The sequence below is a fragment of the Dipodomys ordii genome, unplaced genomic scaffold (assembly GCF_000151885.1).
Source record: "Dipodomys ordii isolate 6190 unplaced genomic scaffold, Dord_2.0 Scaffold141, whole genome shotgun sequence".
Taxonomy (NCBI): Eukaryota; Metazoa; Chordata; class Mammalia; order Rodentia; family Heteromyidae; genus Dipodomys; species Dipodomys ordii.
Window position 1 is genome coordinate 67907 of NW_012267357.1, and position 11773 is coordinate 79679.

General features: G+C 48.3%; 1 protein-coding gene across 1 annotated transcript in view; it reads left to right on the forward strand.

The window, feature by feature from the left end:
• The window catches only part of LOC105997205 (radial spoke head 14 homolog), a 75935-nt gene extending 64805 nt beyond the window's left edge, over positions 1-11130 (forward strand). The window contains exons 4-6 of the mRNA XM_013031538.1: positions 6537-6762; positions 8679-8815; positions 10889-11130. Coding sequence (XP_012886992.1) covers positions 6537-6762; positions 8679-8815; positions 10889-11130 — 605 coding nt within the window. The remainder of the gene's footprint in view (positions 1-6536; positions 6763-8678; positions 8816-10888) is intronic.
• Positions 11131-11773: the final 643 nt, after the last annotated feature.

Sequence of the window (11773 nt, forward strand, 5' to 3'; positions counted from 1 at the left end):
CGCGCCCGCCGGGCACCACGCGCCGGGCGCCGCCGCCCCTCCACTAGCGCCGGCTCATCGCCCATTGGGCATGTGTGGCCGACGGACGCACCGAGGGTCCAATGGCAACAGACAGGGGCGAGGTCTGGCTCTGCGCGCGCCGCAGTCCCGCACGCGCTTCCCGCGCCAAGTGTCCAAGCCACTTTGCCGAGGCCCTACTCCCCCTCCAGTAGAGTTGCTGTTAGAAACTAGGGAGACCCAATCTGAAAACCGCAATGGCGCTGGCTCCCTCCACTGCGCTCTCCCCCTTCTGCTGGCCTCTTCCCAACTTGATTCAACCCCAAGTGGGTTCCTCCTGTGTCCTGCGACCCTAGACAACCCACCAACCTCTCCCACCGGTTCTATTTCCAAAGTATCCAGTAGCACTTGCTTCACTCGATTGTTGTGACAGCTCTCTGGGACATGTGAAAGACAAACGCAAACCCTAAAGGTTGAACACCCGGTGAGGTTTGTGCAGCACGGGAGGGGGCTTTCACTCTGTCCGGGGATATAAGGACTCTTCTAGGAGCTGGTCCCAGCAGGAGGGAGGCCAGCTCCCCTGTTGACACTTTTGGGTAGCTCCGAGCCCTGCAGCATGCACTTGAGGCTAAGCAATTTTGCTTTCTATTTCAAGTAGATCCTATTTATGGGCAGGAACCCCTCACTTCAGTGCTTAAAAGACTCAGGTCGGGACAGTCAAGGTATTAGTGCTACGCTGACTTTTTCATCCTTGTAACATGAAGCATAAGCATCTTAGTGCATCCCTGACAAAATACAAATGTGACACCCAGTATTGGCCCCTTTCTTGTCACTTTACATCTTCATAGTGAAATTACTTAGATCTCCCCCTTTGTTAAGCAGAAGCACTGGAACTGGCCATGGGCTGGACAGATGGGATAGCAGGCCTTAGGCCAAGTCTGAAGTGAGAAGGCAGGGGCATGGGTTGGATTTTGCCCGCTGGGTGACTCTAGCCTGCACACATCATCCCATAACCTCCCTGGAAATGTTTCCTCTGACATTTGTGCTGAAACCTGAAAGGTCATAGCCCATGTATTATGGTTGTGCTAGTCCTGGGCTTAAACTCAGGGCCTGGGTACTGTCCCTGAGCTTTTTTGCTCAAGGCTAGGGCTCTACCACTTGAGCCACAGCTCCACTTGTGGCTTTTTGGTAGTGAATTGGAGATAAGAGTCTCATGGACTTTCCTGCCTGGGCTAGTTTTGAACTCCAATCCTCAGATCTCAGCCTCCTGAGTAGCTAGGATTACAGGCATGAGCCACCTGCTTGGCTACTGCCTAAACTTTTAAGAGCAGATAGATGTTGGTTATGAGCCACAGTCATGCTCCTTTGGGATGGCCAGTGAGAACTAAAGGACTTTGCCCAGCAGTTGAAAAGCTACTTGATGTATATGTCTGCTCTGCTACCAGGCTGTGTCAGGCCAACCTTGTGTCAGGAGAATTTCAGAGCCCAGCACTGTGGTCCCTGACCACAACTGTTTCCTCATAAGTGAAAAAAAAAAAAGACCCTGGCTCTTGAAAGGGAAATTAGTAGGGTTAATGTTCATAGGAAACACACATTTGCAAACAGTCAGATATGAGTAGAGTTAGTTTTTACCGTAGAGCCAAGGGTTCAGTGTTCACTTTTCTGTAAAGAGCAAGCCCAAATACAAGAGTAGGGTAACCCCTTGTTGCATTTCAGCTGTAAATCAGAGGCTAACCCCTTAAGGGGTCCACTGGTTCTGGTTATTGCTTCCCTGACCTGTCCCCTGGAGACCACATCAAGGTGAGGTGAAATGAGATGGTCTTACTAGTAGTAAATTAACGATTATATTCATTCATTCGACAATTATTTATTATCAGCCTCTTCCTTGTGGCACAGAGTTCTAGGATTTACACCTTGCCTCTTCCTGATAGGCCTTGTGGTTCTAAAGCAGGTGTGGAAAGAACAGTAATTTGCATTATAGCCCTATGGGGCTGGCTGTTGGATGGGACCCACCAAGGCTCTTCAGACAATGGCAAGGGGAACACTGAGCACTGGGGTCAGCTTTCTTAAGGAAGAGATGCTTGCCTTGAGGCCACAGTAGGACTGGAGATAACTAGTGAAAGGAAGTTGAAGAAGAGTAAGTTCCAAGATGTTCCAGACCAGCTCAGGCACATTGGTGCTCAAGCTTGCACCAATACTGGGAATAAGGATAGTCATCCCTGACTGGTGGCCTTTCAGTTAGATGGTTGACTTAAGAACCACTACAGATTTTTCTTTTCATCTCCCCCATTCTTTATTTCTATGTGTCTTTCGTGCTAGTACTGGGGCTTGAACTCAGGGCCTGGGCTATCCCTTAGCCTTTTACCTCTTGGTTAGCACTCTACACCTTGAGCCACAGTTCCACTTCCAGCTTTTGGGTGGTTAATTGGAGGTAAGTTTCCTTGCCCAGGCAGGCTTTGAACTAAGATCCTTATATCTTAGCTTCCTGAGTAGTTAGTATTACAGCTATGAGCCATCAGCACCAGACACCCCTGGAAAATTTTAAGATGAGCTTTTGAAATTCGAGAAGATGGACAGCAAGCTTTTGTTTCATATTGTTTCTGGCATGGTCTCACAGACCATGTGAGCTCTACTCAGGGAAGAATCAAATACGAAAGTATCAATTAGTCTAAAAAAATTAAGGAAAAGTAGAAAAGCCTGTCCGAGGTCGAGTTCAGCATAAAGCCTGCTCTGGCCATGGGATTATAGGGACACCAAATGTGCCAGGTGGCAGCACTGGGGGGAGAGAAGGTAGGAGAGGATAGGGAGCAAGGATGGAACTTTAGTGAGTCAGGGAGGATCTTGGGTCAGGACTGGTACCAGAACCTAGGAGACAATGGCTAGGGCTTTATAGTAGCAAGAAAAAGAATGCCCATTGGAAGCCTCCTGAGTCATCAGGAACAGTAGGCCGACCCCTGCTCCCTCACAAAATGATCAAACGTTGGTTGCAGGTGACTCCATGCTATGGGCATCTTGCCATCCCTCACATCTAGTCAAGCTCCATTTCCTCCTGTTCCTTCCAAACACACACCTTTGTCTTTCCCACTGTTTGCCCTTCTGGACTATCCTCTACTTCACTGCGGGCACACTTTCCTGGGCCTTTCTTCTGGCACTTCCAGAGCCCTCATGACCCTGGATGATTTCCTTCTCTATCTGTGTGACAATCAGTTCGGTAATGCTTGACCCAACTGATTCTCCCACTCAACTTCTTACTCCCCCAGTGTAGAATGGGAAGTCAAACTGCTGTGATTATTCAGTGTCCAGGGTCTTGCCTGCACATTGCCACCCCATCCTAGCTGGTCCCCCTCTGTTGCCTGCTCCCAAACCTCACTTCCTCTCATCTGCAGCAGCTGGATGGGTTCGTACGGGTTGTTTCCTTGGGGTCCATGGGCCCTGCCCCTACATGAACAAGCAATTGTGGATCTGGGTTAGTTATAAATAGCCAGGCCCGCCACTCTCCTTTTAGCTGAAGAGAAGCAAAGTGAGCGAGCAGAAAGGCACACCCGGCACGCGTTTTATTTTTAATTTTCTCCCTCTGTCTCAAAATGAACCCAGGTCCTGTTGCTGAGTATTTCTAGGAGAAGGTCCCTGAGACAGATGCTCAAGACACAAAACTGAGTAGCTGAGGACCCTAGCTTTGTCTCCATCTGCTGTGCTAACTTGGACATTCGAGCTTCTTCTCTGGGCCTGGATTTCCTCACCAAGGGGGAGCAGAGCAGGAGAGATAATCACCTCCAATATTTTGATCTTTTTCAACTACAATTTTTTGTTCTTTCCCCAGCCTGTGCCCATCTCAACTCAGACATCAGTTCCTGGCAGTTTAAGCAACAGTACCTGTGCTGATATTTCCTGGGAAGCTTAGAGAGATTCTAATCAGGCTCCAGTTCCATTCTTCTTGTTCACCCTCTGCCATTGTGCTCATTTCAGTGCTTAAGAAAACTAGACTCAGAGAGGTTAGGTACCTGGTCCAAGGTCACACAGCTTGAAGAGGACACTTTCAAGAATCAACCCAGGCTTATTTGGAAATCTGGACATGAAAACTTTTTGGGGATGAGGCACAAAACTCACACATCAGATAGGTACTGGGTACACATGCTTGTTATCCTAGATACTCAGGAGGCTGAGTTCAAAGCCAGCCAAGGCATAAAACTCTCTTGAGATTCTTTTTTTAAATTGTGAAAATACTATACAGAGGGGTTACAATTACATGGGCAAGGTAATGAGTACATTTCTTATCAAGCATTGTTGCCTCCTCTCTCTTGAAATTCTTATCTTCAACAAACCAGTAAAAAGTCAGAAGTAGAGCTATGGTTCAAGTAGTAGGGTACCAGCAAAAAATCTAAGGGACAGCACTCAGAACCTGAGTTCAAGCCAGTACTGGCACAAAAAAGAGAGAGAGATACATGAAAGAGAGAGATAGGGAGGGGGAATAGAAGGGAAAAAACCTTACACATATATTCCCCTTGCTAATTTGGATGACTTTATTACAGTAATAAAACCATTAAAGAGGTGAGAAAGTCATGTGGGTATGAAATTTTAAAAAGCAAATCCTAACACACTTGGAGCAACAGGAAACTGTTTTCCCAGTGCCTTGAGAACAAATGGGGCAGAGCTAGCTGCTCCAACCAGAGACCACAGTAAGCAGCTGGGCGTCAGGGAGCATGGGGGGGCAGTATGAACTGTTGGACAGCCTGCTCTGCCACTTCACCCCCTGGCCCTGGGCACCGCCATTTGATGTCCTCAGGGAGTAAGGGAAGAAGGCTAAGGTTATGTCTTCAAAGAGGAAATCCCCAGTGCTAATTGGCACTCAGAGACCTTTAGGCTAATTAACCTGTTTATTTGTCTCTCTAGAGTAAATTAGAGGATTTAGCTAGGGAGGGCAGAAGGAAGAGAGAGTTTTTTTTGCTAGTGGCCACCTCCCCCAGCGGTTATACATCTATAACCACATCTACATCTTCTCAGTGGACAGTATAGGTTACTGGGAAGACAGAAAGAGGGCTAGCTATAGGGCAGTAGTGAGGAGAGTGGGTTGCAAGGCATGTACAAGGGCTGCCCCTTGTTCCTTCCTCATCCCTAAGGCTAGAAAGGTGATTCAGAGATTCTGGGCCCCGCTGGATTCTGTCTGTGCCAGGCTGTGGGTTCTCTAGATGGCTCCATGGAGGTATTTCCCAGGAGGGATGAGGAAGGAGAGCCAAGGTAAGCAGGGAAGAGCTTTTGTATGGGGTCTACTTTACTGTGTTTCTCTTAGTATCTGTACCCCAGCTGTGCCATTGGACTCTTCCTTTCTGTGGTATCTATGACATCTAGTCTATGACATCTCCAACATCTATAACATGTTTGAATGGGAAAGAAGATTGGTCTCACCCCTCTCCAAACACACTCGATAAGGGAAGAGTAGATAAGTTTTTCCTTGCTATAACAAAATGCTTCAGAGAATCAATCTAAAAGAGGAAAAATTTACTTTGGATCATTGTTTCAGAGATTTCAGTCTATAGTCATTTGTCTCCACATTTCTGAGTAAATAACAGGGGTTAGAAGTGGTGGTCAGAACTCATGGTAGCCAGTAAGGATGGAGAGGGAAAGAACCAGAGAATGAGAGAGCAAGTCACAGAAAGAGCTGGGCCCTGGTGGCTCCTGTCTGTAATGCTAGCTATTTAGGAGACTACCAGCCCAGGCAGACAAATCCAAGAGACTCTTTATGCCCAATTAACCACCAAAACCCAAAACAAACAGCCTGAAGTGGTGGTGTGTCTCAAGTGGTAAATCACCAGTCTTGAGCAAAAAAGCCAAGAGCTCAAGGCCCTGAGTTCAAGTCTTGGTACTGGTACTAAAACAAAAACAAAGAAGAGGGGAGAAATGGGCTGCAGGCACCTTTCAAAGGCATGCATACAGTGATCTATTTCTTCCAGCTAGGCCCCTACTTCCTAATAGCCCATTCAGTAATGACTCATTAAAACTTTTTGTCTCCCTCAAGATCAGTGCTCTACCACTTGAGCCACAGCTCTACTTCTTGCTCTTTTTTTGGATAGTTAATTAGAGATAATAGTCTCATGGTCTTTCCTATTAGGGCTAGCTTCAAACTATCAATCCTTAGATCTCAGCCTCCTGAGTAGCTAGGATTGTTGACATGAACCTGGTGCCTGACTCATTAATAGTTTAGTCCATTGATGACCCAATCATCTCTCACCCACATGAGCCTCTAGGTGCCTAGGCCTAAGGCAATGAGCCGTTGCTTCTCTGACCACTGCACTCCTATGTAGGGCTGATGCTCCTGAAATGCAGGTAACCAAAGGCTGGAGCCCTTTGTGACCCCTGTAGGCTCATCTCTCAGCCTCAGCTCCAGTCACAGCTATATACATAGCCTCCAGTGTGTGGCCAGATAGCCTGGTTACCAGGACTGCCTGCCAAGTCCCCCTGCCAATCCTCTACCCTACCTGTGCAGCCAATCACCATCGAGGGAGGAGAAAGGTCTCATCCTTGTACCATTTCCTGTCCTGCAGGGGCCCAGGGTATTGTCAACTGTGGCCTGATCCCTGCACTGGTATGGAAGCTGCAGAGGGAGGAGGAAAATATTCAGGAGCTCATCTTGGACACACTGGCAATCTGCCTGCAGGAAGATGCCACAGAGGCACTGGGCAGCCGCGCTGTACCCTGCTTCAAAGAGAAACTCCTTAGTCCTAATGAGAACATCCGAAGCAAGGCTGCTGAAGCACTCATGGCCATCAGGTGAGGAGACCTGGTGGGACAAAGCAGCTATTCCCTTGGGCTTCTGCTAAGGTCCAGAGAGGGCACCTAAGCCGCCACTGGCCCAACAGCAGGCCAGCAGCAGGTCTTTTTTCCAGCTAGGGCTGCCCCAGAGGCCAAAGACCTCTGTCCTTGTGTCCTGGAGAGAAGAGGGTGCTGGGATGGAATATGGGCTTTTCTACTAGTGTGACCATTTTCTCCTTTGGCCCAACAGTGTCCTCTATACCAGTGACCCATTCCCTACCCCATTCCTGGACTAACCCAGACAGTTGGTCACCTCCTTTCATGAGGAAGGGAAACAAAACTCCAGTGCTAATAATGACATTCTGGCCACTAAGTGACCATAGTGTGCCAGAAGTTGTCTACAAGTTGTACATGTAGACACTTAGACAGGTAAGAGGAATGGCTCCCTTTTAAGGGGAGAAAACTGAGGTATAAGATCTAGTAGCTTGCTGGAGGCCACATTGGATCATGATCTGAATCCTGGCCTGAGAACACCAGGCCTTTCATCCCTAGGACTGCTTATGACCAACTCCCAGAGCCCCCCTGCTTTGTCTGTAGCCATATCCCCTTAGTCATAGCTCTAAGTCTTTGTTTTCTATCAGTTATGATTCTTGCTGGAGGGGTGTGTGTGTGTGTGTGTGTGTGTGTGTGTGTGTGTGTGTGTACATGCGTGCATGCATTTGTGTTTATGTGTTGTCAGAATACATATTTCCAGGCTTTAGCCCAGACCATTCATCCTTCAGGTCTTTGCCTAGAGGACCTTTTCCAACCAGGTTTTCCAGGAGTGGCCTGGAGAGAGTAACCTCTCTCTAGCACCCCTGGCACCCCTTCACCCGGCTTGTGTTTTACCACTATTAGCATTTTGTGTGTTACCCACACAGTATGCTACCTGAGGACAGGCCTTGGCTTTGTCACTGCTACAGACCATGGATTATATGGCCCCAAATGTCAACAGGGTCAAAAGGGAGAAGTCCTGCTCCTGGCTCAGTATCTGCATAGGGCCAAATGCCACTTGTTAGATGCGTAACTCATACGTGATACATAAGTGAACCAGGAGAATTCCTGCAGGTGGGCCCAGGGTTCTGCATCCTTGATCAAGTGACCTAGGGGTAAGGTTCACTGAGCAGAAAGTCCTAAAAGCCTCACTGCTTCACAGTGAATGGCTGCCAAGCCCGTTTTCCAGTGTTCCTATGGAACACATATGCCTTTGAAACATTGGGTTTTACAAAACAGAGTTGTCTGGGAACTGAGATTTCGGAAAGGTTGATTCAGTAAGGTGAAGGAGGAATCCTTGCAATGATTGCAGTCCTTGCAATTCCAATCCTTGGAATGAGTATGTACTGCAGCATTCCCATGGGGCTTGTGGGCATTGTTCCCTGGCCCAGAAAGCCTTTTCTTTTAAGAGGACAGTGTTGGCCCTCTCCTAGAGGGAAATATTAGGAAGTCTACCTTCTTTTCACAGCTTCTTACAATGCTACAGTGAGAAGTGACTTAAAAGTCACCTTGTTTAAGTTCCCACTTCCAGTTGCCCAGCACTGGGCTGCTCACTGCCTGTTTTTTACGAGCTGACTTGCTAGTATCAAATGGGCCTTGTTGTGGTTTACACCCTAGACTCTGCACCTCTACATTTTGGAACCAAGAAGAACCTGTCTTGTTTCTTCTTTGAATGATGGCATGGGACAAGGTCCCTTTGCCTCCTAGTCCCTTGATCTCACCTTCACTAGCAGCTCACATCTCTGTTCCTTTGTGCCCTGGTGCTCTGGCCATGGCTAGTTCTGGGCTACAAAGGGCAGGCCCAACCTAGGTCCTTTCCTTTTGTGGGTAGTGGGGCAATCTTAGGCCTTACCACCTTCCTTCCCAAAGCAGAGCCCCTAGCTGTCCTCTCTATGTCCCAGCATCCCTTTGGAGGGCAAGAACCAGGTGTGGAAGTATGATGTCATCCCCATCCTGGTGCATCGGCTAAAAGACATCAGCATGGAGGTGAGAGCCAACGCTGCAGGGGCCTTGATGTATGCTACAGTGACCACAGAAGGTAAGGCCACACCAGGATCCCTAAGTGGGAGTGGGTCCATTTGGGAGTCTCCCATCAGCCACAAAGCTTTATAAAACTCAAAGTCTCCATCAAAGTCTCTCTCTTACCTATCACTGAAGCCTTTTTGAGATTTTGTCTAAAACCCAGCCTTCTCTCTTCTTCCTGGATACTGCAGGCTGCCTGTGGCCCCCTCACTAGTCACTCACTTTAAGATGCCTCTCTTCACACCAGGCTGTTCACTGGGCCTGGAATTCCCACTTCAGATTCAGGCCCTTTGTGAGCCTTGATCCATGATTCTGTTCATCAGGGATTCAGAACAAACCCTTGACTAGATGATCCCTCCCTCCTTCTCTCCATCCCTCCTCTCTCTCCCTTCCTCCAGATTGTTTATTTTTACAAATGAACAACTAAATATATACTATCCAGGGTCTCAGGCTTGCTAGTCAGCCACTTTTACCATTTGAGAAACTCTCCCAGCTATTTTTTTATTTATTTTTCAGGTAAGATCTTGTGTTTTTCTGAGGTCTGGGATAGCCTGGACTCCAATTCTCCTACTTATTCTTTCCCTGTAGCTGAGACCACAGAAGGTGCCACCATATCCAGATTTTATAGTGAAATGGATCTTCTCTTTTTGTCTTGTCTAGTCTTCTATGGTATTTCCTTTCTTTTTTTTTTTGGTCCAGTCGTGGGGCCTGAACTCTGGGCCTGGGTGCTGTCCCTCAGCTCTTCAGCTCAAGGCTAGCACTCTACCACTTGAGCCACAGCGCCACTTCCGGCTTTTATTTTCTGCTTACGTGGTGCTGAGGAATCGAACCCAGGGCCTCATGCATGCAAGGCAAGTGCTCTACCACTGAGCCACCTTCCCAGCCCTTCTATGGTATTTCTTGATCATAATTTATTTTTCTTAAATTGGGTGAGGATTAGCTTTCCATACCAAGACCTTCTAAAGTTGTCTGATCTTCCTGGCTGGCCCAAACTCACCTGTACCAATGCTGTGCACTGTGCTTTCTTTGTATGCCATGGAGGACTCTCTGAGTCTCAGATTTGTAATGGGCATGCTGCAAAGCCTCTCAAAGACAGATTCTGCTAGAAACTTCTCACTGTACCTTAATGATGGAACTTTAGGGAGATTAGGATCTTCGAGTCCACAGCTCACCTTTCCGTTGTATAGAGAGGAGGTTGAGTACACAGGGAGCAGAGTCATTCCCTGTGTCTTCATCTTGGAGCACCTCAGGATTCTTGTGGAGGAAACTGCTCGAATAGCCAGGGGACTGTGGGGGCTCAAGCAATGGCCAGAGATGCCAAAGCCAGAACCTAGAGAAATGAGCCACATATTTTCCTATTGGTACTCCTGCTGAAGGTCTGTGAGCCCTGCCATGTATCTGGCCATAAGCTGGATAGTGCGAACCCAGAGGTCTGAGGTGTCTCACTTGGCACGAGAGACAATGGATGCAGAGAAATTCAGTACTGGGTGGGGAACACATGACAGGGGAAAGGCCTCCTGTAGGAAGGGTTTGAGGATCAACATAGAGATAGAGTGTTAGGCATGCGTGCACACGTGCGTGCACGCGCGCGCACACACACACACACAGAGGAAAGAAGAGCTGGTGGAGAGTTCAGGAGAGTGTCTCCTATACAAATTAAAGTGTGTGTTCCCTGCAGACTGGCACCATGAGATTGTTGTTGTTTTGGTTTATTTTGTATTATCCTGGGGATCAGACCGAGGATCCTGAATATTACAGTCTGGGCTTCTATCACTAAATTACATCTATGAAGAGTGGTTGCTCAAGAAGGATTTGCCACATGACCAATTGGTTTTCCATTTTAATAAGACCATTTGTATTTCTTGAGGAGAACGAATTTTAGGACAGGAACAGGGTGGGTGAGGAGAGGCTACTTTGGGGCTAGAAGGGCAGAAGGGAAGGGCGCAGCCTGACAGTAGAGTGCAAGAGAGGTAGGGCAGAAGAAGCTGAGTGGGTATGGGAGGGTGCTTCCCCTTGAGACTGCACCAAGGCATGAGGGCAGGGAGAAGTGGTCCTGGGAGAGGCTGGTTAGCAAACCCCTTGCTTACAGGGAAGTATGCAGCACTGGACGCGGATGCTATCCCCCCACTTCTGGAGCTGCTGGACCCAGAACTTAGCACCAAAGTGCGCCTGAATGCCACCAAGGCCCTCACCATGCTGGCGGAGGCCCCCGAGGGCCGAAAGTTACTACAGGTTCATGTACCAGTCTTCCGTGCGCTTGAGACAGAGAAGAATGAGAACATACAGTGGGCAGCCAGTATTGCCCTCGATGTGATTGAGTGGAAACCCTGATGAGCCCTACATCAGGTCACATTTGCTAAGCAGCCTCCATACCTGAATAAATGGACTGAATCTCTTTGTCTTGGCCCCCAGTTTATGTTTCTGCAGCATGGTCACATCAATCTTGCCTGCCAAAGAAGAAATATCAGGGGCTGGGAAGGTGGCTCAGTGGTAGAGTGCTTGCCTTGTATGCATGAGACCTTGGGTTCAATTCTTCAGCACTACATACATAAGCAGAAAAAGCCAGAAGTGGCACTGTGGTCCAAGTGGTAGAGCGCTAGCCTAGAGCTGAAGAGCAGAGTTCAGGCCCCACAACTGACCAAAAAGGAAGAAAGAAAGAAAGAAGGAATGAAAGAAGGAAGGAAAGAAAGAAAGAAAGGAAGGAAGGAAGGAAGGAAGGGAGGGAAGAAGGGAGGGAGGGAAGGAGAGAGGGAGGGAGGGAGGGAGGGAAGGAGGGAGGGAGGGAGGAAAAGAATATCAGGGCCAGAAGCACCAGGTCCTAGGCAGCATAGGCACAACTCAGAGTTGGCATTGGTAGGAGTTGGTCTGCACATCTCTTCTCCATTGGGGGCCCAGAGTTGCCTCAGGAAGTAGAGATCAGGAGTGAGCCCTTCAAGAGGTAAGTGGGGGTAGGGAACTGGCTTGGATTTTGGAA